This window comes from Leptonotus elevatus, chromosome 3 (assembly GCF_054856555.1).
Source record: "Leptonotus elevatus isolate MCC_2025b chromosome 3, RoL_Lele_1.0, whole genome shotgun sequence".
NCBI classification, from domain to species: Eukaryota; Metazoa; Chordata; class Actinopteri; order Syngnathiformes; family Syngnathidae; genus Leptonotus; species Leptonotus elevatus.
The window spans coordinates 16,018,508-16,044,876 of record NC_141241.1 but is presented as its reverse complement, the minus strand read 5'-3'; the positions used below and the strand labels follow the sequence as shown (position 1 = coordinate 16,044,876).

Sequence of the window (26,369 nt, the reverse complement as noted above, 5' to 3'; positions counted from 1 at the left end):
ATGAGCAATGTGGCCACATTGGACAATTGTAAAAGGGGAAAAATAAAACAATCAGTGCCTTAGAACTGCATGCCAGGCTATTGACTCCTCACACGTACCAACTCATTGCAATGGAAAAATGGTGCCCCCTAGTGTTTTCAATGGGTAACAATGTTTTCTTGAAAGAGAAAGTGAGTCTGGACCACTGACCTGAATATATGACTGGATAGCCGATAGGCCATACAAGCCCATGCAAGTCGTTGAAGTCACAGGGCAGCCATCTTGCTCCTCCCACTCCACGAGCAGACTACTGTATAAACTACACGGTATACGTACAGATGAGACATATACAGCTCGTAGGCAGTTAGTATAAGTACGGAGGCAGGGTGAAGGGATTGTGCCGGGGTGGTCACTATTTTTTAACAAGTAAAAAAAAATAAGAAATCACAATTAACAAGTGGACGCTATGTGCAGCGATTCGTCTCTTCGTGAGCAACGTCACTCTTGACTTTTTTCACACAACGACGACATAAGTCATTCACTACTGTCTCTCTTCGGCAGGATGTTGGATTTTTACTCCGTCTCCGCAGGAAAAAAAACAACAACAAAAAAGCTCAGGTTTGCCCCGCCTCAGGAATGCGACTGATAGGACTGTTGACCAGACTCACTCTCCGACAAAGCCGCGAGTGATTCTGGATTTCCAGGCTACCTTCAGTGTGTACAGTATTTTTTTTTTTTTTATCAATCAAAACCTGACTAGATTATCAAGGAAGAAACCGATTTCCCTGGCTGTTTGGTTATATTAACATAATACAAAGAGAAAATGTATTTTTAAAAATAAATAAATAAATGGAGTGTGAATACTTGAAAGGCTGTTTTCATAAGAGTGCCCTTCTGCTTATTCTTTTTTTCCATCCACAGGTATGAAATTATTAATGCAGTTATGTATTGTACAATAGAACATATAAATAATAAATATATGGTAATCAGGACGACCTGGTAGCAGCCGGCTGGTCAGCACTTCTTACACGCAAATGTTAATTTTTGTTGTAAAAGCTCGCAAGGAAAACAGTTTGTGTTTACTGTTTGTTGTGCCAGAATTTTCTGATGCTAACTATTTCGATCCGTATTTGAATACGCTAGACACCATTTTCATTACAATTGTGTTTATTTTAAATACAGCACCGGTATTCACCAGGTTTGTGTCCTTCAAAGTCCAACGGCCATGTTTTTAAGACATTGACTGTTCACACCAGGCAACGCGTCCTCTCAAGGATACCCTTGGAGTAAAAGCCCTTAAAGGGGAAGTCAACCCCAAAACATTTTTGACAATATGTCTATCTATGCAGCCCCACCAATCTAAATACAGTATTTTTTGCTCATATTGCCTTAGTAAAATGTGAGTTAAGGCGGCCATTTTGCCACTTGTTGTCGAGTGAAAATCATCATAATCAACATCGTCGTTGCCTGAGCCCTGAGCAATTGTGATGTCATCTTAAGTCGACAGCAAGTGCTGAAATGGCTGTCCCTGGAGATGGATAAAAATGAATGGATTTTGTTGCATAACTCACATTCCAAAAATGTAACATTAATCAGAATGTCATGTTTAGACTAGTGAGGTCACATATAACATATTCTGGTCAAGAAATATTGAAGGTTGACTTCTCCTTTAAGGAACAAGCAGGTCTTTCTCCCATCTGACCGTCCAGGATCAGTCTTCCTCTGAGGAGGGCTGCACTCCTTCGTCATGAACCTCTCTGTAGGCCGCCATGGGGCCGCCGTCAGGATTGTAGTTCCCCATGGATATCTTCAACCCCTCGGACAGTTTCTGCGCTGCCTGCTTGGCCCGCAGCTCCTGCCGTGAACCACAACACAGGACTAGGCTCGACACGCTAGGTTCAAGGCAAAGAGCGAGGAGGAAGAGGCTGTCATGACTTGCTAACATGGTCCCCAGGTGTCCACGACTTTGTTAGGAACAACATGCAGTCTCTTTAAATGCAGGTTAAATGCTGCCCCCTAGAGTTCTTAGAAGGATATGACATCTTCCTGCCCACACAAGATGTTCAAATGTTATTTAAATTTACTTCACTATTGTCTAAAAATATTTTTTTACTTAAAAAAATATGCACTTAATAACTGTAAATGTGTTTATTACCTTACAAGTTACAAGTTAGGGCAGCGATGCTCAAGTGGTTGGTGGGTCCCAAAAGATGGTCAACAGCGCCACACTTTGTTTAAAAACAGGACATATTTGCAAATGCTATTTTTGAATACCACGTTTTCTCCATTGTTCTTAACCTAAAATGTTCCCTCCATGTCTCTTAAAATTGTCAAAAGTTTTTTGATTGGATGTACACAATTTTGCAACACACTACTTTGCTAAATATAGTGTGTGTAATAAGTGGCTAATTAATACAAAATAATACGTTGTACATGGTTTTACTGTCCACAAAACTTTATTTGATCAAACAAGTCATTTTGATCATGTAGTCTATTTTCATAATTATATTGACCATTTTGCTGTCCACCCTGTCATTATGGGGTAACTGTCCCTTTAAGAAACCCTCTTATGTTGGTAGTGACATTTTAAGTGACTAGTGGTAGAGTAAGTATTTACATTTATGTTTCATAATTTTCCTCATAATATTTACATGCCGTTGCTTCTGCCCAGTCTGTATTGTGGAATACCAAATACGCCACAGGTACATATGGAATCATAAATATATTCCTGTATTATTGTAAAATATAACACGGTATATAGAGAATACACTACATCATTGGGCAATTTTGGATTCATATTTTTGTGTCTCAGCAGTTATGAACCTTACTGCACGTCACTGACAGGTAGAGGGCAGATAAGCTCAATTCTCTTATGAGATCGTATGAAAAATTCATTTAGTTGTAGCAGATGATGAATTGTAATTGCGTAAGAAGAGCGCAGAGAAAATGTGTGACGCCTGCAAAAATGGACTCACCTGATGTTTTTTCGTTTGTGTTGTCAGGAGGTCAGCAGACTCTTGCAGAGACAAAAGCTGGGCTGGAGTGTGGTGGAGAGGAGGCAGCTTTGCGGCCGTGATGTCATCCAAGTGCTTTTTGTCACGCGCCCGCCGAGCCTGCGCGGAGAGCGGAGACGACGAGCCTTGGGACGACTGGCCGGGTGATGAGGAGCCAGATGGGGAGTTGCCGCCTCTCGTTGGTAGCCTGGAAAATCGCAAAAGGTCAACCAAGGTCATTGAAGGACATTAATAATATGTTGCTATGTCTCAATAATGAATGATCGGATCTGCTCACTGGTTTGGTTTGAATTTTGGCCTTGCGGGTGTCATTGAGTCCTCGGTCCTTTCCAGGACGTTTACAATGTGAGGCTTCTTTGGTGTGTGCTTCCTGAGAAAGTAATTGTCTGTTGCAGTGGTTTTACCAGGATCCTTGCTATGGTCATCGGTGCTAGTGGAGATTGTGACCCGCTCCAAGGCCTCGGCAAGGTCGCCTTCTTTTGCCCTGACAGAGTTCAGGGAGGCCCCAGGGACAGCCGTCTCCATGGTTTCAGCAGTGTCGTCTTCCTCCTCCTTCCCATGAAGACAGACAGGCGAGGTTTCAGTCTGTTGTGATGTAGCTGCTTCACTTTGCGTAGCACGGTGCTGCTCCGTGAAGGCTCGCCGGTACTTGGACTGAAACTCTGCTCTGGCTGCTGACACCAAACTCTGCTTCCTCTCCTCTTCATCACGGCGTTCAATGGCGAGGCGTATCCTCTCCGCAAAGTCCCTTAATCGCTTCCCCTTGTCAGGAAGAGATTGTATTAATCGCCTGCAAACAACAAAAACACAACTTAATATTCAAACAAATCAATAATATTATGTGCACGTGAGTGTCAGGTATTTTTTTTGTCCACTTGGGTTCGCCATACTTAAGCTCTGTACACCTTATAATGTCACTTGTGGCCCTTAAACTGGCTGATGATAACCCTTCAACACTGGTTGGAAGACTAAAATTGTATAGAATTTAAATTATGTCAATGCATTCTTACATATTTAAAATGAACAACAGGTGCTGCCGGACAGGTATTTTGAAATTATTTTATGAGAACGTATTGTCGCATTTTGTCGGACTCTGGATCATTTTATTGCACAGCAGGCTGCCAAGTGCGGCAACACCTGTCTGCGTTTAATTGCGAGACCAACCTGTTTTGTGGTCCTAAAAAACAGTGACACTCCCCAACGTGGAAACACATCGTTATATTTTTAGTTTAAGGGAATTTTATTGTCTGCGCCAGAGTTATGACATTTGAAACTCAGTCTTCCTGTTTGGTGTTCTCCCCGTGCTTGTGTAATTTTTTTTAATGAGTATTCCAGCCTCCTCCTTCATTCCAAAAACATGCATGAAATGTTCACTGAAGCCTCTAGATTAAATAGTCCATAAATGTGAATGTCCAGGGGCTAACCCACCTCTCACCTATAGTCATCTGAAGACAAGTGCTATAGAGAAAATTGATAGAGGAGTGGATGGATGGTTATGTGGTTGTTCTAATCTCCTTTGACTGAATAGCATATTTTAGGATAGTGATTTGCACCCACTGTGCAGAAGGTGAAACCTTCTCTAAACAACACTTGAGGACGTTTTTTTTAATAACTTGCTCTCTAACAACAAGTTAAACTGCAAAATGCATGACCAGTGTTTGATCTATGGTTTTCCTGGTTCAATTAGAATTGGTATTATAGACAATCCTTTTCTTCCTGTGTTTTTTTTTTTTTTTTTTTTTACATCATGAGACGAATAATGGTGTTTAATCCATGAAAATGTCCATATACATCCACAACATCCAACACATCCATTTCTGTGGCTCATCCTGTCTCTGTTTCAACCTGATCGCACAAAAGAATAAGTCTTTTTTTTTTTTAAGTAGCTGTAGTGACAATTTTGGCCTACTAGTACACAATTAAACTTCCTAGGGAACTTATAGGCCAAACTAATAGGCATGTTTTACGCAGTAGTAGTAGCTTCAACATGACCACTAGAAGTTTTACCTCAGTAGTAACAATGTCGTACTTGTCTGCAGCGAAAAACACGTTACAACTTAAGTAAAGTAAGACATAGTCGTTCTAGTAAAATAGTACGCTGAACTGTGAGGACAATGACTATACTAGTACTGTAGTACTGTCATGGATACGGAGAATGGAGAGGGATGATATCATGGAATTGTTTAAACAGAATTCCACATCCATTTCACTCCACTACCTTCAGCCTGGCTATCATCATGTGTGTGGATGTCAAGTCCACTGCAGGTCTTACTTGTCGGCGAGTATGTTGTTCTGTCGCAGTAGTAGTTCTTGGAGCTGCTCACTGCTCTGCTTGTTCAAATCTCCCACCTGTCCCTGGCGCTCGGACATCCTGGCGAGCTAAACAAGCTTAGCCACAGACGCTCTCAAACATCGGGGACACGGCACCTTCCTCAACGCGGCATTTCTCACCAAACAAATAGTCACCCATGAATATGACGAGGTTGTAGGCCGTTGGGTGTAGGAGAAACCTAAATAAACCCCATTAAAAGGGCCATGTGTCGGAGGGAGAACGTTTCAAAGTAGGATTCTTCTTCTTGGGCGGAAAATAAGGATACATTCAAACACGATTGGGGAGTGTGTTCGATCGCCCTCTGCAGGCCAGACGGTACGCTACCTTTCGATATAGATTACAGTGCACTTATTGTTTATTCATTCATCATACAGTGTCGTTTTCAAGACATGAATGACATGCATCAACATCTCAAAATCCATAACTATTATCGCTGGCGTCATCTGAACTGTTATTCAAAATATTTATTACTCTGAATTGAATAAAGGAGGGGTAGGCAAGCAATGAAATCTAAATACTGTAGTATGATTCATGCTTATTTTTTTCATTTTATTATTTATAACTGTTTTAACTTGAAATAGGCCTACTGTGATTAGCAATTATTGAACAAAATAAGTGAAACGGTTTTTTATATATGTTAAAATGCATTTATTAAATATGTCACATTAGATTTAGAATTAATTGAAAAATAAAATGTTCTACTTTACACACATTTCTATTTTATTATTTATATTATATAAAATGTAATTAGATAAATCAGTTTTAAAAAGACATTTTAATTGACCAATTTTAAGGGAACCCCCTCTGAATCACAGGACTGTTAATAATATAAATCTGGGGTCACCAACCTTTTTGAAATTGAAGAAAGGGTAATGGTACTGATTAAAGTGAATGGCTACCACTTGATACACACTTCTAAAATGGCTGATTTGCTCAAATTATCTTTAATTACCAATCATGGGTGATATGAATCTATTTTAAGACCGTTCATTTTCATGATTTATCACAATAATGGGAACAAAACAATGACTTAACAAGATGGAAAACAGATAAATGTGACAATATAAATAATTTTATAAATCATAAATGTTTACATTTTTAAATGATTGCCTCTACAAAATTGGAAATAAATCACATTGTCCCATGAATGGTGAGTTATTTTTAGAGCATTCCCACAAAGCTACTCATGTGGCCCTTGCGGTTGATCTGCAGGCACCACGATGGTGACCCCTAATATAAATGCTCAGTGGACTAAATTGTAAAATGGAGCAGGTTGCCCAACCCTGGCATAGTGATAGCATAATAACCTGCGAGTGCTTTATATACTATAACAGCTTCTTCTTTTTTTAATGGGCACTCTTGCATTATTATTCACAGATTCAGAAAATATAAACAAAAGTAATGTATAAAGCCCTTTTACCAGGCATGTAAGATAAATACACAATTTACCTGTGTTTACGGTCCAATTTAAATAAAAACTTTGAATAATAGAGAGAACACAGGTCTGAGTATAGTTTAAAAAATGTCATCAGAGTCAATATCAACATTAGGGTTGAGTACATTTAATGTATCGTCTGGTAAATTGAGGAGGTCTGGTTACTACTGTATGGCATGGTCTTTAATTATTTCATTATTTCATATGTGATCTGATGTGTGTCTGTGGCTCACAAATGGCAGTCACCTTTTTTCAGGTCATCATATTGATTAAAAGATGATTACCACCAATTTCATCTCAAACATGCCCAGTTGTATGTTATATAATTTTTAATATGTATTCCCCAGCCCCAAAGGCACATTACATGTAAATAAATATATTGTGCATAATGTAAAAAATAACAAAATATCATTCTTCTTTTTTTTTTTTTTATAGAGCCAATATACATTTAAAAAAAAGAAAAGAAAAGAAAATACACATATAAAACCTTCTTCTTCTTTTTTTACTCCCTCTTCAGTTCGTTTGAGCAGTGTGGGCTACATTTATCGTAAACAATCAAAGCATAGTCCTTAAGATTATTTACAAATATGACTCATAATATGAGATTTATATACACACACAGAATAAGATTTTATATTATAGTACTTTGTGCAAACATCAACTCGAATTACATGTTCACAAAGTGGGACAAAGAAATGAGAAACAAAATCAAAGTAAACATACAATGCAGTTTTGTCTTATGCTAGCTTTTGATAAGACGCTAGCAGCTAGCTTAGTACAAAAACTTGAAACGTGGGTCACAAATGAACCTGGAATAAGAAAATGACTATTAATACCTCAAAAGACATTGTAATGGCCTGTATTTTGTGTATAAATAACTGACTTTCTGTAAAGTCATTCATACAAAATAAAGTAAGGTTTTGGTAGGGAAGGGTAAAGTTGTTCCAGCCAGTAAAACAAAAGGTAATGACAGAGGGAAAGTGCTGAGGTTAATGTTTCCTTTCCAATCACTCTACTTTGATATTTGCAGCTATTCCCATTAGTTTAATGAATGGCGTGTCAAGGTACGGAAGCCTTGACCTTGCTCTCCCGGAGGCGGTCGAACTTTCGTCTTGATCCAACGTCATCTGAATGTCTGTCCCAGCGTCCACCTCGTCTATGGGCCGGCTCTCGTAACTTTGGGATTCCGATGACATTCGGGTGGAGGAGTACGTTTCATTCTGCGGCATTGGGTTCGGGTTGGCCTCTAGGTAGCGGCTGTACTCAACGGGCGTGTAGCGAAGTAAACTGGACTCTATCCTGCTGGGAGGAGGCGTGTTATACTTGAACGTTCTTCGATTAAAATCCGTTGTAAGGAAGAGGGAAGGACGGCGGATAGGTGTGTCTGGTTCTTCGATGGGAGATGATGGAGGTGGTGTGGGGGATGATGGAGGTGGTGTGGGTGATGATGGAGGTGGTGTGGGTGATGATGAAAGTGGTGTGGGTGACGTGGGTGGCGAGGGTGATGAAGGCAGTGGGGGTAAGGGTGGTTGTGTGGGTGACAAAGGAGGTTCGGGGGGTAGAGAAACGTATGTGCACGGTAAGAAAGGATCGGGGGGTGGCGGAGGTCGTATTTGTGGCGGAGGAGGGATGACAAATAAATGTTCAAATATAGGAGGAAGATGAGTTGATTCATGCAGAATAGGAGATTCAACATCACACCCTGGCACTTCTTCAACTCTGTTTGAACAGTCACACGTTAAACCAAACAAGCCGACGCTTTCGTTGCCAAAACCCGTCAAAATTTGAACGAAACACTCCACTCAACGTCGCTTCTTACCTTGGGAGAGGATCGTAGACTAGTCCTGTCTTGCCGAAGTCCAAATCTTCTTCTTCACTACTCTGTGTAGACATAAAATACTTGAGCTTGTCTTCTAATTCATTATTCTAGGAAAAAGAAAACAAGAAACAAGACCGTCATATTCATGCAAAGACGACACCGACATCCATTACTCGCCAGCACCAAAAGAACCGTTAACCGCACCAGCACGTGTTGAACATGCACTTACACACACAAACGCACACAGAGTCTTACCTCACACTCCACCATTGCAATTCGGTCCAGCAGCTCTGAGATGAACATGTCCTTCTCTGCAACTTGAGCTCGAAGTGTTTGCACCTAGCCAGTCCAGTGGATTGGTGGTTAGTATTATTATTATTTTTTTTACTCTGGACCAGAGTTAAATATTTAGTTAATATTAACATTTATAGTGTTAATGAATGCAACTCGTTTTGACAAAGTACAACACTAGATGGATTTCAACACTACACACGTGTAGTGTAAAATCAACACTGACCAGTGTTGATAAGTGTTAAATTTCAATTACCGTCACATTTGCTTTCACTCCATCTCAGTGTAAAAAAAAAAAACACTTTCAAAAGAGTTTTCTTTTAAAAATATATGTAGTGTGGACTGTGGACCATTAAAGCTACTTTTCAAGTGTTAAGTGTAACTTTGTAGGTGTTTGAATTAAGTGCCGATTTTGCTATGTGGGCTTGTTCCTCCTTGTCATAAGTAAACAATGTGAAATAATTGTGTTCGTTTTGTCGGTTTCTCAGCGGAAGTTTTTGCTCTCATGTCACACACAGGGTGTCTGTTTTACATGCTGAAATAACCAGCTTGTTAGCAGCAAACAAATATTTAATGACAGTAATTTAAAAAAAAAAAAGAGCCAAATTTACAGGTTGCACAAGTGTGAAAAATGTCTCAAATTTTAGGGGCAGTCTGAAACCCTGTCCAAGCATATCCCAGCATTTTCAGGACTTTTACGGGCAATGAAAAGGAATCGTCTCTTTCCTCGGAAAACAAGGGTTTCATCTCGTCTCATCTCGTGGATTATAAAACACAACCTGAAATGACCCCTCTCACCTCCTCAATCATCCCTTTGACCTTCCGCTGTTGGCAGAAGACCATGTCGTTCAAGTGTTTGATTCTCTCTCGAAGATCTCCGGCTTCACCCCACAGCTCTTGGGACCTGCGGACCACCAGCAGTCATTGTGAGCTCTAACTGGTCTGAGATGGTGTCGCGCTCACCGCAACAAGTCGTTTACCAAACATTGCCTTTCCTCTTTGGCAGGCTTGGGCAGTAACGGAATACATGTACCGCCTTTACATTATCAGATTGCAATTTTTTTCTGTAACTGTTTTCCATTACAGTTACAGGAAAAAAACATGTAATCACATTATAAGTACATTTATTTAAAATGGGGATTACTTCGAGGATTACAATTTATATGATGAGAGAGAGTGCGAAAGAGTGTGACAGAGAGAGAGAGAGAGAGAGAGAGAGAGAGAGAGAGAGAGAGAGAGAGAGAGAGAGAGAGAGAGAGAGAGAGAAAGAGAAAGACAGAACGAGAGAGAGAGAAAAAGAGAAGGACAGAGCGAGAGAGAGAGCGCGAGAGAGAGCGCGTGCACGCCCGCACGAGTGGGACCGTTGCTACATGTCGGGGAGGTGGGAACGAACGAACTGACTAGTCGTGTCCTCCACACGCGGGCAGTTTGAAAAAGCTTCACGGACGGGAGGAGGAAATGGCGACCGGTATTCACTGGAACTTACTCGGAGCGAACGTTTGAGCTGAGAGTCCAGCGGCATGCTACGCGCTGTAGCTTCTTGCTAGCTAGCCCGCTAGCCTACAACCATAATGTGAGTTACACCTTCCAAACAAATCTTCTATCTATCTATCTATCTATCTATCTATCTATCTATCTATCTATCTATCTATCTATCTATCTATCTATCTATCTATCTATCTATCTATCTATCTATCTATCTATCTATCTATCTATCTATCTATCTATCTATCTATCTATCTATCTATCTAACTGTGAGGTGTGGTTTCTTTCAGTAACAGTTCGAAAACAGCATATGGCCTCCAATCAATCAATCAATCAATAGCCCACATGCTTTTTAATTACACTAGGATTTTTGCTATTTATAGGCTGCCCGGGTCCCTATCACCCGCAAATAGCAGGGGCACATTGTATAGAATATATATTGTGGTGATAATTATTTATATTTTGTTTTCATTAGCATACTCAATATTGGAGTAATCCAAAAGTAATCCAGTTACATTACTTTAATATTATGGTACTTGGATTACATTACTAACTACATTTTTAAGCAGGTAACATGTAACTGTAATAGATTACATTTGAAAAGTAACCCTCCCAACCCTGCTCTTTGGACACTGATCAGACGTTCAGCTTGTTGTCTTCACTTTTCGGACATTGGTCAAATACCTTTTGGCTGTAGCTCCATCTGTTGTATCGCTCCTGTCCAACAAGCGAAGACGCCGTTCACATTCCTGCAGTTTCTGGTGGAGTTGACTCTTTTCCTGTCGAACCCGTCATATCAGTATCATGCATATGATATGTTTTTTCCCCCCCACAATGGTTACCATTCCCATGCAGTCGAGCAGGCGTTCAAGTTCACCGATCCTCAGATCCCGCTCAGCGATTTTTGCCTCTGCGATCGTGATATTCATCTCTGCTTCGTCTAGTCGTCTGATGTAGTCGTCCAGTTGTGCCTGTGTAAGCAAATACATTTAAAAAAAAAAACCCGCTTTGCTCTGATTTTTGTTTGAAATTTCCCAACACATGTTCTTATGAAGCACGGGTTTGTGTCTATTGGCAATAGATGTATCACATTGATCAAAAAGTAAACAGCGCAGACCTGGAGTATTTCAATCTCCTCCCTGTGTTTCCTTTGCTCTTCCAGCAGCTTTTCCTGGTAGTCCCTTTCGAGCGCTACGGAAAGCTCCATGAGGGCCTTACTGTTGGCCTCCTGTGAACATTCCACCTGGACAACAATAAAAAAATATTTAAAAAAGAGCTGATGTGGTCTGATTATAATGGCGGATGGTGACGTGCTTTATACAAGTGTGTGATTAATTTATTTTTTTCATTGGGATGTAAATAATTCTTGTGACAGCTCTGTCCCTATTTACTATAGGTTAACTGTAATTGGATGATTTTTTTCCTTCTACACAGTAAAATCGGAAGTGTAAATTTAACTCCCATAGTGTTAAATTTAACACTTTCCCTGAGTTTATATAGTTCTCAACTTCTCACCAGTTCAGAGTTAAATTTACACTTCCAAAAGTGTAAAAAAAACAACTAATTGATAGAGTGTCATTACAACAAACATGGTGTTATTATTATTTTTATTATTTGTGGGGTTTTTTTTCCACATTATCAGTGTTTTAAAAGTGTTATTTCCTTTCATTTTTTGGTTTTAATTTCTCACAGTTTTTTGTTGTCACTTTCAAACACAAAGTGTTATTGTAATTCCTTTTTGTGTTCATTTCTCACAGTTTTAGTTTTACTTCTTGACAAGTTTGTATTTTCCAACCGAAATGGAGACAGTGGGACTCGAACCTAGTACCTAGCACTAGGTACAAAAGAGAGAAAAGAGCCCCAGATGTATAAGGTCACTGAGCCTGGAGTCAATGAGTTTGACTCGCTCAAATAACACCACACGTAGAGCTTCTTCTTTTTTTTTTCACTTTGAGTGTTCAAATAACACCCAAATCAACACCCAGTAACTCCAAATAATTAACACTAGATTTTTAACTCAATTTAACACAACAGAATTTGCTGCGTACTTATGTCCCAGATATCTACGACAGAATGTGGTGTGGCGAGCTGCTCGGGACACATGTAAACAATACGTGTGTGTGTGTGTGTGTGTTCCGAGTCTAATCTTTTCTCACAAAATCTCGCACAACTAGTCCAACGTCTCTTATCGCCTGTTCCGAGCAGGCCGACTTGTCACACCAGCTCCAAGTGACAACAGTTTCTATGAATGTGTCAGAGCAGGTACTTCCACAGTGATGTCACGCAAACTTCCTACCTGAAGTCTGAGCGTTTGGTTTTCGGCATGCGCTGCGGCCAGCTCTCTCTCTTTGTCTCTCAGCTGTTCTTGTGTTTTCTCGCAAGTGCTTCGCAAAGTCTTAAACTCTTCCCTCGTGTCCACTCGATTCTGACAGTTCTCCAGAAGGGATTTCTGCAAGGGCAATGAAATTGTTCTAAGCGTAGAACTATGCATAATATGCCTTTACAAGTGCAAGGACACAGTTTTGTTACCTGCAGGCCGATATTGGATGACATCAGGGAGCTGTTCATCTGATCAAATCTCTCCATGGCGGCTGTGCGGATCCTCACCTCTGACTCCAGACTTCTGCGGCAGGAGTTGGCAGTCTGTGAAACACACACGCGTCGACGTTTAGCAAATGATTTGCCGCTTCATTGATGCCGATGGAGTAGTTAGTGGTGACGGTAACATGGTGGACAGTAACAGTGAGAGTAGAGCTGAATCGGAATTTTCTGAACGGGTCATAGATCATCCCCCAAGAGGAATATTTGGGTATAGCATATCTGTGGGAAATGCATACGAGTGAAAACGCACGACATTCGAGCATAAGAGCGGGAAGTGGGAATATTTGGCCAGCTAAAAAGCAATAAACTGTTAAGGAGTCAGTCAATAAAGCCCATCTAAGCAGTTTATCAACGACTTTGTCTTTGTTAATTCACTGTTGGCCTCTCACGGTATCACAGCAGCAAACAAAGGTGGAGTTTAGTCACTTGGACCGGAGATGCTAGGTTAGCTTAGCGCTAGCTAGCTGGTACGATACAATACAGATGGATTTACTGGGGCAAAGCAAGAAAAACATGTGGATTCTACGATGGGGGATCCTGGAAGTTGAAGTAAGCTATTGTAAGCAAAAAAGGAAAACCTCTACGGAGCAGTGTATGCTCCAGTTTAACATATATAGATAAGTCTTCAAATAAGTGAATAAATGAGGCTATGTACCATTTTGATCAAATTGGATTTTTCATTTGTTCGACTATGAAGTGTTTTTCGGGAAAAGTACAATAACTGGCAGCTTTGGTGAGCTCGATATCTATATTATATTTATATGTATTATATTTATTTTTAAATAACTTCGATTGTGGTTGTATTCACAACAGAAGCCTGTGTCTCACTGAGCAGCAAAAGTGTTTGCGAACGTAGTGTGTTTCCGTCATGGTTCGTTCAAGATGTTCGCCAATAGTTTTAATGGTGGCAAACCGTTTTAAGAAATTGTGCCTTTCTTGCTGACAAGACGAACAATTTTGAAACCGTTTGCGACCTTGAACAAACCCTGACGAAAACTCGCACTCACAAAACTTCGCCGGCCAATGAGATACAGGCTAGGGAGTGTGTTTATGCTCACATAAAGCGATCCACGCACGACTTACTTTTATTTCCTGTGACATCTTCTGCACAGATTGCTGCATGCCTCCAAACTGGCCGTACATGCGCTCCCTGACCTTCTCCAGCGAATCTCTCACCTGAATAAGCGCAGCGAGAGAAAGCAAGCAGATAAGATCCGTTATCTGACGACCAAACAAGAGCATATCACAACAACGTGTTGTACTGCTTTGCGTTGGTCCTCCGCTCACCTCCCTGATGTACTTCATCTCATCATGAAGGTGACTGACGGTCCACTCTCGCGCCATCACTTGCTGTTGCCTGTCAGGGTTGTTACTCTGCACCACGCCGTACATTTTGGGCCCGTGATGCTGCAGCGAGGGATCGAGCTGCCCATTGGTCAGGTCACCCAGGTGCTGAGGGAGACAAGAACAGTTTCAGTTTCAGGTTTCCTTCAGCTGGGACAGTCAGTGTGTGTGTGTGTGGGGGGGGCGTGTGTGTGTGCACTTAAGCCATTTCACCTTTTATTCCATAACCTTACTATTCGGATTAACCTTCCTGTTATGTCAACAACAACAAAAAAGTAGTAAGTTTAACGACTCAATAAACAAGTAAAATTACAAGTAACGAAATTGACATTTAGATTTAGTTTTTTTAGAGTACACATTTTGTATGACAGGTCAAATTGACCCATGATTCGACTCGCTACATTTTTTTAAGTATAAGTTTAGTGTCTCAATAAACAACTATAATTATTAATAAAATGATGAGTAATGAAATTCACATTTAGATTTTGTTTTTTAGAGTCAGACATTTTGTATAACGGGTCAAATTGACCCAAGATTCGAGCTGCTACATTTTTTTTAAGTAGTAAGTTTAACGACTCAATAAACAACTATAATTATTAATAAAATGATGAGTAACGAAATTGACATTTGGATTTTATTTTTTAGAGTCAGACATTTTGTATAACGGGTCAAATTGACCCAAGATTCGACTCGCTACATTTTTTTAAGTATAAGTTTAGCGTCTCAATAAACAACTAGAATTATTAATAAAATGATGAGTAATGAAATTCACATTTAGATTTAAAGATTAGAAGTCAATTGCTGTTTCTTATTAGCATTATTAGTAAGACACTATTATTCCGCTACTGCACAGGATTGGAAATTGTTTGAGCACTTATTTCATATTCTTCATACCCTGTTTAAGGTCCATATACTAATTTTTTTTAAAAAATCCTCACACTTTTCACATATTAGTAGGAAAACTACACATTACTACAAGGTCAAAACTACTCTACATGAGAGCTACGTGCTTCTGGTATTATTAGTGACATAAAAATGTATTTTACTAGTTAGCATCTAGTACTTCATCATTAGTAGTACTAACAGTAGTCAACTAGTGCACAGTTTTGTCTCACTAGTAACATGTAGTAGTCTGGTAATAGTCCACCAACGTCCCACGAATGTGCAGTAATGTCATTCAGTAGCGGAAGGCAGTGGTGGAAAAAACAATACAAGTAACATAGTTCTTCTATTAGTGCGCCCTAGCTGTTCTCCGAAAGACAAAGGGTGTACTATGGACCTTTAGCTGGATATCACCAAAATTCACTAACGGCTTTCCATTAGCACACTGACTGTAAGAGGCCTTTATGTTGCTCACGCTTACATGTGTGCACAACATCAAATATTTGCAGCACTGCTGCTCGACAGTGGAAACAGGAAGTTTTGAACGGATGTAAAAAAAACACACACAAAAAAAACACACTGAATTGAGGGTGTCATGTTCCTGCCACCCCGAACATGAGCTGCTGTCTCTTGTGCCTTTTGGGCCTCCGGCAGCCGGATGACCCAAAGCAGACTGCGGCAGTGTAAAAAAGCAAATATTGAATATGTCATATTTAAATGTGGTGCACCTCGACAGTATGTGTCTTTCTGCTAATCATGTCTATATTGCAACACACATTGAACATTGGTGAAGTGGCAAACATGAAAAACCTTACATACATGAATGATGCACTTTAACATGAGACAAATCCAACACAATTCACAATTTTACTTGGCTGATTTCTTATCTTGTTTGTTTGACACTGTGTTTAAATTCTGTTTCATGAAAAAAAAATTATGTAAACATGTGTACTGCACTTCGCATTCAACTTATCTAGACACTAAATAAACACATAAAATATATATGCTACCAACCGACTAAAATTTTGTTTTTTGTCCGCACCCACCACCACCAAATTGCAGCCTTTGTAAAAAAAAAAAATAATAATAATAATAAATTGCATTTTAGCACATTGTGATGTTAATTTGAAATTTGAAGATTAATTGTTCATAATCTTTTAAGCAATTGTTTTTTGAACACAAATTACGTATTGACATACAATACAAAAACACAGTACTAACAACAGGCATAAATGATTTGCAAAACAACAATTAATGCAGAATACTTATTTACATTCTATTTAATGACATTACAGCTATATTTTTTTATAACGTACAAAGAGAGTAATGTTCCTTATTTAAAAACCAATTACTAACTATTTGGTTGGATTTTGAGGGGGGGGGGGGGCGTTGGAACGGAATAATGGCATTTGCATTGATTTCAATGGGTAAAGATGATTTGAGATATGAGGGTTTTGAGTTACAAGTGTGGGCGTAGAACAAATTAAACTTGTATTTCATCGCACTGCTGTGTTTGGACTCTCATGAATCCATAAGATGTGATTTCTTAAATACCTTGCTCTTATTAGATAGTACAGGTGTACCTAATGCTGTGGCCGGTGGGTGTATACGCGCGCCTGCTCACTGTACCTGATTGGGTGACTCCCTGCCAGCCGGCCTCTCTCTTTGAATGACCCCATTCTTCTTCTTCCAGCCATCCTGTACAGAGATCATCAATATTAGCATTAAATAATGCTGAGTCATGGTGGTTTAAATTCTGAAATGATTGAAAACAAGAGTGGTTTTAGGCCGACTGCCTGCCAATCCCGACTAACATTCCGGACCTGTTGTCCATCAAAGGAGGCATCAGTCTTCACATGCAGCGCAGATAAAGAATGAAGAGGACCAGAACAAAGAGAACTGTGTTGTTGTATGGACACAAGCCAGCCCCTCATTTCTCCAACACTTCACCTGACTCCTGAGAAAAGCTCCACTGGCGGCTTTTTCTTTAAAGCTCTCAACAACACGACAATAAATGCCAACTCTGACTGTCGCAATGTGTTTAAATACACACTGCTTGACAGTGTTTACTTGGTTTTATTTCACCGAAACCGAAGCCGTGTGAGTTTGTCGGAAAGAGACCTTCATTAGATACACCTGGACAAACTTGGAATCAGAAATGCTTTTTTTTTTTTTTTTTTTTCTGCCTTTACAAAGATAATACTGAAAATAGCAGCTCTCATATTGGGTAGGTGTACCTAATATTGTGGCTGTTAGTGAGTGTGCGCTGACAAGTACAAACAACTTAAATACAGGTCTTGGAATTAATTACACACCAGCGCGATTTACTGAGTGGTCGAGCGCTCACAAAAGTTCGTCTGTATCGCACGACTTAATCATGAAGGACACGACACAAAGGGCCTTCATACAACGGCCAGTCAAGGCCGCTGGAGGGCGAAAAAAAAAAACGTTTGCGGTAATAAATTCCAATGGAGTCAAGGCGACTTCCGACTATGCGACTGTGTCTCACGTACATAACTTGGTTGGCGTCCATTTTGTGCCGTGCTGCTGCAAACACAATTTGATGGTGTGTTGTGGATCCCGGTGGAGAGGAAGAGAAGGTGAGAGGAAAATGAACAGTTCCCACTTTTTTTCACAGGGAAACTCAATAAGCTGAGAACGTTTTTTTAGTTGACGATAAATATGAATATTTAAAAACACCACTTTAAAAAGAACTCACTAAGTGCTTTAAATTGCATAACAAGATCATACTAAGCAAAATGAAGCTTTCTTGCATTCTTGTGTCTGATTTGAACTTTGACCTCCATGTAGAGGACACAAGGAAGTCCGTTTATAACCTCGTGGACTTCAGCAAATCTACATTGGCCGCACTGCTTCACACTTTGCCGGAAATCCTCCTGCATGCAGCCAGCAATGAACAATAAAGAGTAAAGTGGTGTTTGCTCTAGATCAGTGATTAGTGGTACGCACCAAGGGTCACTATCTATGTAGAGTTAATTTGCATTTAAATTTTAGGTCAGAGACATTTGCATTTTTTAAGCCTTTATTTAATAACAATTTTTATTTTACTTTCATGAGCAATTTAAAACTGAGTCATTATTCATGTCGGGGTTTTTTTTTTTCAAATAGAGTTGAGTTGATGTGTAATGTGTAAAAATAATAATAATAAAGAAAAAAATAAAATAAAAAACAAGGAGATTGCCACCAGGAATTTGGAGGGGTAAAAATAAATTCACTTTTCAAAATCACTTTTTTGCTCCGTATTCATTTTTATTTTGGTGCTATTAATTTATCGCATACAAAACAAAATGAACATTATCACCATAAATAATTGCACATATGGGCCTACATTAGACTTTTTTTTAATTGTGTTTAAAAATGTTACAGCTTTTTTCAGATCTCCAGGCAGTACTTTACCATGAGGTGCCCGGATGAATTTTCAATGACCAGTATGAGAGAATGTGAGAGCTGCAATACCAAATTTAACACACTGTTCACACCCGACACTAACGACTCACATGACACTGGGAGGGAAAATGACTAACTGTGCTCCATTTGGGCATTTTCACTTAGGGGTGTACTCACTTTTGTTGCCAGGGCTTTAGCCATTAACGGCTGTATTTAGCGTTATTTTTGAGGGAACAATAAACTAACACTGTTGTAAAGTAACTTACTACTTTATTGTGTCAAAGTGTCATTTTTTTCAGTGTTAAAAGATATAAATATAATTAAATAACAGCAAAAATGTAAGGAGTGTACTCACTTTTCTGAGATTCTGTGGGCTTTTAAATACAACAGTTTATCCGACCAGCTAGTGTATTTCAATGAATCACCATGTCTATTTTAAAGAGGAAGTTTCTTGACAATAATATGTTATATATGTTTTTATCCATCTCAGGGGGCGGCCATTTTGCCACTTGCTTTTGACTGAAGATGACATCACAGTGGCTCAGGCAACAGCCAATCACAGCTCACCTGTTTTCTGAAGCTGAGCTGTGATTGGTTGTTCCCTGAGCAACTGTGATTCCCCTTTTCACTTGACAGCAAGTGGTAAAATGGCCGCCTTCTGATGTTGAGAAAAGTTGCTGGATTTGACCAGAATACCATATTTAGACAAGTGGGGCTGCATAGAACATATTATTGTCAATACTTTTTTGTCTGGGTTGACTTGCCCTTTAACTCCCTGTGAAGTTTTGAAATTGAGTGTCATAGTCCTTCTGAGTATACTATCAGTGTGCTATCTGCCATGAACACATCTCCACCTAATGAGCCATAAAAACCACATTGTGATCTTTGTTGTGCTCAAGTCAAACACATGCAGTCTGACTAATGTGTCTCAAGGCTCGGAATAGGCGTCATCACAGGAGCCAAACGTGTTCCTCGCCTGTCATTGTTCTCACAACATATCGTCCCTTAGATGCGTTTCCATTACAGTTTTTTTTTTTGCAAAATAAAAGCGATATTGTACTATTTCGATTTGCCAGCGTTTCCATTGAAGAGCGTTTCGCTTCTGAGGCGCAATTCTCGTAATATCCCGTCATCGCGGGATCTCGCAGTTCCGTAGGAGATGCTCATGATGTTTACGGAAGACAGACGCCCGGAGTTCTTAATTATTACTTTAAAAACATCTCCCTCCCCTCATCTGGCGGGTTCGAGCATTTGGTGTTGGTCTTGTGTGTTATAACTCGTGTTATGGTGCGGACGAGTGGATTTCAACGTTTAAAAAAATATATAAAAAATAAAAACGTGTTTCCATTACCAGCTTGCTTTTGCGTAACTTGCCTTTTGCGCAAAACTGAGGGTAATGGAAACGCACCCAACTCGGGACCGCACCCTCCGCAAGGGAAGCACGCTCACGGGTTATAGCTCTGTGTTATCAGCGTGTGTGTGTGTGAGCCGCAGTCCTGCCGGGGCAAAGTTCTCACAAAACGCAGCCACGTCCACGCCGGGGTTAGGAAGAGACACGCAATATAAGGACGCCACAACGTTTCGAGGCACCTCGTCATGCTGAGGCCAAACAAAAGCGGTCCGGGCGGCGTCACCATCAGCAAACACCCACAGAGCGGCCGAGTGCCTGCAGCGTGTGCACACGCTCACATTCACTCACGTGCGCAACCACGTCACCATTTTAATGCTCAATACAACAAACAGTTGGCAAGAAAAATGGAAGTGTAAAGTTAACTCAACCCATCTCGCATCTTCTCTATTCTGCATTCACAAAGTCAACTTTTCACAATGTTTTTTTTTTGGGGGGGGGCGGGTCTTATTCTTCTCCTTCGTTGCACCCTTCCTTCATTTCATACTCTTCTTGTGTCTGCCCTTCCTTCTGTCTTTCCATCCCTCTTTTTTTCTTTCCTTCCATCCTTCCTACCTTCTTCTCACCTTGCTTTTTTCAAACATCCGTGATTCTTTCCTTCCTTCCTTCCTTGCCCCATCCTTCTTTTCAAACATCCTTGTTACATTCCTTGCTTTCTCCCTTTCTTCTGTCCTTCCTTACATCCTTGCTTACGTTCTTCCAGACTTCTTTCCGTCATCTGTCTCTCCCTACTTTTAATACCATCCTTTTTTCCCTTTCTTATGTCCATTTTTTACCATTCTTGTATACATCCTCCCTTTCTCGCTTCCTTCAGTTGTACTCTGGTAGAATGTGAAACACATGTAGGCACTATTGCACACGCCCTTCAGCCGTGATTGCATAATGCACACCAGACATCTTGAGTACATTTTTGATGAAGTCTTTTCAGTCAAGACAGGATTGCGCCATGGCTAAATGAGGAATTTCAGCAATGGCAAAAATAAAAGAAGAAGAAAATGAAAAAATGACTTACTGTATCTGGCTTTGCAGTTTTGTGCTCCTTGTTGGTGTCATTTACCGGATGGAGAGTCAATCTGAGGCGTCTGATTGTCCTCTGAGAAGCAAAAAATCAAGAAAGAAAGTGTGATGAATGCTCACATTTCAGGAAATTAAAAGACTCCAGTGATGTCCCGATACTTTTGTCAAGTGATCGACCGTGGTTATCCCCTTTCTGCAAGTACAACTGAGTGACTGTTAAGAATGTTACGAAATGAGACGAATGAGATGCCACCTGTCACTAAATTTGAAAATTTGTGCTTTCATTGTTTGTACGTCTTGATATTAGCAGCAGTTAATTGAATTTTACAATCCTATAACAGACAGTGCTGTTGCTTTAAAAAACTGTAAAGATTTTATAATGGAATGTGAAATATTTGCACTGTATTTAATTCTCTTGATTTTATATCGTTTCAGTAAAATAACAACAACAATAGTAATGATGTTAATATACTTACTACTATTATTAGTAGTAGTAGTATACTTATTATTCCTATTATTATTAGCATTATTATATAAAACAAAAAATACACAGAAATATATCAAATATGACATTCATAAAGTTATATATATCAAGCAGTGGAGTGCAAAGAAATAATAATAATAATTGTTTATTATTATTATTATTATTATTATATATATTTTTTAAATTAAGAATTTTTAAATTACATTTGTAAAATAAAATATGCATTGATTTCTTTAAAAAAAATCTATGAATCTAATTTCATATTTAATAATCATGGACAAATATATCATTTATTAGGGATGTTCGATACCACTTTTTTTTCAGACTGACACTCGTACGAGAACTTGAGTACAAGTAGTCACCAATACCGATACCACTAGTATTTTTGATGCATACAAAAAACAAAACAAAAACAATGACAGATCATTTTTTTAAATGACGGTCCTATATATCCCAACATAAAACATTTCTTTAAAATTGCATGAAATGAATGGCAATTTTCGATTTTTCCAATTTCTAGTTCCTGATTGTAAAACAAATTGTGAGTACCGACATCTTGAAGGCCTGCTATCGACCCGATACAATACCTGGCATCGGTACTCGCCTATCCCTGGTTTTAAATCAAGTTTGTATAGAGCTTTTCTTATTAAAATTCTAAGATGCAAAGATGCAATAAATACTGTTACAACTTTTTTTTCCCCCAACATTATGACTATGAGTTCTAATGCCTGCAGGTTTGATTTTTATTTTTGTCCCGTCATTCCGCCAATATGTGTAAAAGGCATTTGTCATCACAGGCCAGTTATGTCAGCACATTGTTGCAATAATGACAAACGGCCAGCCTGCAGCACATATTGGACTCGCCTCTTCTTGTAGGCGACACATCCTGTTTTAGGGACATTGTCCAAATGCATCGAGCGAAACACAGGAGGGAGGGGCGAAGACGCAGCGACGTTTGCAAAATGAAGAGTTGACAGAAGACCAAAAGAGGCCTGTGACACAGAGGACGGTCTTCTCCCTGGGACTTACCTCGCTGCTGGACTCTGGCGAGTCGGCAGTGGTGGTGGTGGTGCTGGAAAACGTTCGTCTGGGCCCGTAGCGAAGCATGTCTTCGCTTGTGTCCACTCCACGGTTCCACACTGTCCCCCTCCTCCTCCTCCTCCTCAGCAGACCCTCCTCCCACTCTTCCTCTCACTGCTCCTTCCTGAGTTGTGCTCCAACTCTCAGAGGCACCACAGGGAAATTCCTCTCTCGTCCAGTCAGGTGAGGATCGGTGTGTCTCTCCGAACAGGTTCCCACTCAGCAGCAGCAGCAGCAGCACAGCGAGGTCATTGTTCGATTCCTGCCTGCAGCGCGCACCACAATCCACCTGAGTGACAAGCTGGTCAGTCCCTCGACAGCTAGGCTCGCTCTCTTTCTGTCTGAGCTCCCATCCGACCTGTTGGGCCACATTTCACCTCTTCTGTGAGAGAGCAGGCTTCGCGACGCGGAGGGCGGAGGGCGGAGGGTAGGGAGGCTGGGCTGGGCTGGGCTGGGCTGGGCTGGGCCGGGCCGGACCCTCCCACTCGGCCCGGGGCAGGTGAAGCTCCTAGGTGACAGCTCCTTGCGGCTCAAGTCACCGGAAAGAATCTTGACACTATCAGCATACAATGACATGTAACTAGAACTTGCAACTCCAGGACGACGTGTGCTGACAAAACAACGTCGCCAAAAGGAAGAAATGAAATGAACACTGTAATACTGGTTATCTCCTGCATTTTAAACAGCGGCTTTGACGTTTTTCTAATCTTAATTTTCTAGATGAAATAATGTAATTTCGTTTACTTCTATATCATGTGTTTGCTTGCTAGCAGCCAATCAGAGCCGACAATGTTTTGCATACTGAGATTAACGGTCCATTCATTCAAATCATATGTAAAAAGCACAAAGACACAAAAATCTCTTAATTCTTCGCGTTTCAAAACTATGCTTTTTTAAATTATTATTTATGAATGTGTTGATCAAAGTTCTGGATATGTGTGTAGTTTTATTAATCCCGACAGTGGATGGTCAGCCATGTTTGTTTGCGATATTGTGCCTTATGTGGATATAAACACTGATGTTTCTATTTGAGTATAATGTAACACAAGCAGGAGTGACAAAAAATGACACAGTGTGGCACCTGTTACTGGCAATGAATCATTGATGACGGTAGCATTATTTTTTAATGTCTCCAACGTGTATGTCTCAACAGACAATCGTCTGCTCGCCAATCTTCCGACACTCCCTGCACATATGTAACGTGGAGGAAGTGATAGTGAAAACAGTTCCAACTCCTAAAGTCCTTCCTTTAATTCTATTAGGCTATTAAGAAAAACAAGACTAAAACAAGTGTAGTTAATGAGTAACTGCACATCAAACACACTTATGCAATCGGTCAACAAATGGATGGTCAGCGTGGACGCTTGCGCAGAAACATACCTTGCCGTACCATACATTTTCATTTATGTTTTATGCTCTGTTCCTACTACTTTTTTTTTTAACTATATGGTGACTTTTATTGCCCTGAAAGGCACCTAATATAGCCTATAGGTAGACCGATGTATAACCCCTTAGTTGTACAATATATAGTTAGAATAAACATTACAATTGCACAAAATATGCCCACAAAATTTCGAGTGACCTGATCCCCTAACCCCCCCCCCCCCCCCCCCCCTTATTTATTTATTTATTTATTTTTAGATACGCCCCAGCAATCGGCCTATTGTTTTTGAACTTGCGGGCAAACATTTCAGACACAAGCACAAGATGGGGGCAGTGAATGTCAATACAAGCAGCAGTTCAGCAAATAAATAATAAACAACTTCATCTTTAAATAAAAAAAAAGACACTTGTAGCTGTTTATTGTGATTTGATCCCTGTTCAAGTTTATTGTCAAACAAAACAAAGACAATTACACATTATGTCTAAAACAGCCACAAACCATATGAGTGTGTACTATAGCTTAATGCTAAGACACAATGAAAAACGTCATAGACAGGCTAAAGAAACTATTGTTGATGTTTGAATTTAAAAAAAATTACCCCCAAAAAACAACAAATCTTCAAAAACAACAACAAAAAACACTGGTAAACATTAAATATATGTTCTTGCCACAAAAAAAACTAGGTGTATTAGGGCCACGTATAAATATATATTTTTTAGGGCGGGGCAATATTCCGAGAAAAACTCGCAAATTTGCCACTTCATAAACTCGCAAATTTACGAGTTTTTTTTCTTGCAAATTTGCGACTTTATAAGGTGGCAAATTTGCCACTTTAAAAAGTGGCAATTTTGCGACTTTATTTAGTGGCAGATTTGCGTGGGGAAAAAACTCAGAAACTTACAAGAAATACGCGTAGCGTAGCCATAGTCTAATCATGTGAGGATTCGTTGGTGGTAAATGGGACACTGTTTTATAAAATGAAAAGGCAGGTTGGAAACGGATTCATTCATAATTTAAACTTTACTCGTCATTCTCCGCAGCTAGAGCGACAACACTTCCTCTATCAGCTGACTAACACTAACCAATCAAATAGCACACTATAGGTAAATGCAAGTGAATGACGGAGAGCAGCAGATTCGACACTTCAATTTAGATACTTGTACAAAAAAAAATAAAAAATGTATGAATGTGTAAATAATAATTCTGGAAACATAAATGGACAAGTAAATATACATTTTAACAAATTCACTTAAATGCTTAAAAGCGAGGCGTCTTTGTCGCTGGCCAGTGGCCGTACACAACTGTTCAAAGAGCGAATGCTTAACATGATATGGTTCATCTATGCTAAAGCAATTACTATCTCCTTATTTGGAAACCCGACCGAAAAGCATTGGCACAAACAGTCGAGTAGTACGCTACGTGTGTTTCTCATTTTTATTATTATTATTATTATTATTATTATTGCAAATCTGCCACTATATAAAGTGGCAAATTTGCGAGTTTTTTTCTCGGAATATTGCCCCCGCCCTCTAAAAAAAAATATATATATATATATATTTATACGTGGCCCTAATACGCCGTCGTACCCTGCTTTAACCTACATGATGATGGGAAGAGGTGTGTATTGTTCGACTTTTTTTTTTTTTTTAAGTATGGTTGCTATGTGCCTGCCACACAAGCAAACAAGCGTGTTGACAATTCAAAGAGTGACACTCCTCCACAATGCCGTATTGTTTCCGAAACTTCCTTACATGATCTAAGAAGCAGAAAGTAACACAAGTTGCCAATCGGGGATATTTGTAATTCCACAACATATACACTTGTGTCACTTTTCTAAGAGTGTTTTCTTTCCTTTTGTACTTATAACATATCCATTTGTGCGTACATAAAGTAAGCATTATTGTTAAAAAATTTTAAAGACAGAATTCATAGCGCCACTCTTTTACCAAATGAAAAGGAAATCACGCGATAAAGAAGCTTTCAATGTTTTTAACTTGAGTATGCGTTTGGTCTGGACTTCATCAGCGCTTGAGGGGGGGTCGCCCACTGTGCAGCGTTCATCAACATTGGCATCAACATGGCGCAATGTCTTGAGAAGACTCAGCTAAAAGGCAGCGATGGATGTTTACTTTAAAGTTCAGCAAATATACATACAGCACTCGAGTTGCTCCGAGTTCAAAGCATCAAACTAAACATGCGACACACGCCTTGGGCGTTGAGTGAGTCTGCGCAGCAGGATCTTCCTGCTTTTACATTTCATGTGTTCAGAATCATTATTGCGGATCTTTCAGAACATTCATGTCACAAGGTCTGAGGTCACAAAGTCACATGCACGTGAAATCAAGCAATCAAAAACAGATGGATGCTCACATTGTTTAACCTTGATGTCGTATTACTTTTTACAGG

General features: G+C 39.8%; 2 protein-coding genes across 4 annotated transcripts; both read right to left on the bottom strand.

The window, feature by feature from the left end:
• Positions 1 to 1,134: 1,134 nt before the first annotated feature.
• On the bottom strand, positions 1,135 to 5,578 carry polr2m (RNA polymerase II subunit M). The gene is made up of 4 exons (XM_086071667.1): positions 5,266 to 5,578; positions 3,271 to 3,783; positions 2,955 to 3,180; positions 1,135 to 1,834 (listed from the first exon to the last, which is right to left on the bottom strand). Exons 1-4 carry the CDS (start codon positions 5,361 to 5,363, stop codon positions 1,691 to 1,693), a joined length of 981 nt encoding a protein of 326 aa, XP_085927793.1. The 5' UTR covers positions 5,364 to 5,578; the 3' UTR covers positions 1,135 to 1,690.
• A 1,593-nt stretch (positions 5,579 to 7,171) lies between these two features.
• myzap (myocardial zonula adherens protein) lies at positions 7,172 to 22,948 on the bottom strand. 3 transcript variants are annotated; one of them, XM_086070394.1, is made up of 14 exons: positions 22,529 to 22,948; positions 21,011 to 21,091; positions 16,812 to 16,880; positions 14,244 to 14,408; positions 14,040 to 14,132; positions 12,885 to 12,998; positions 12,652 to 12,804; positions 11,473 to 11,598; positions 11,198 to 11,326; positions 11,040 to 11,134; positions 9,669 to 9,774; positions 8,835 to 8,918; positions 8,580 to 8,686; positions 7,172 to 8,479 (listed from the first exon to the last, which is right to left on the bottom strand). In XM_086070394.1, exons 1-14 carry the CDS (start codon positions 22,604 to 22,606, stop codon positions 7,768 to 7,770), a joined length of 2,112 nt encoding a protein of 703 aa, XP_085926520.1. In that variant the 5' UTR covers positions 22,607 to 22,948; the 3' UTR covers positions 7,172 to 7,767. The 3 variants fall into 3 exon arrangements, with proteins under 3 accessions (XP_085926520.1, XP_085926521.1, XP_085926522.1); XM_086070395.1 differs by having other exon boundaries at positions 7,172 to 8,062; XM_086070396.1 differs by having other exon boundaries at positions 7,172 to 8,059.
• Positions 22,949 to 26,369: the final 3,421 nt, after the last annotated feature.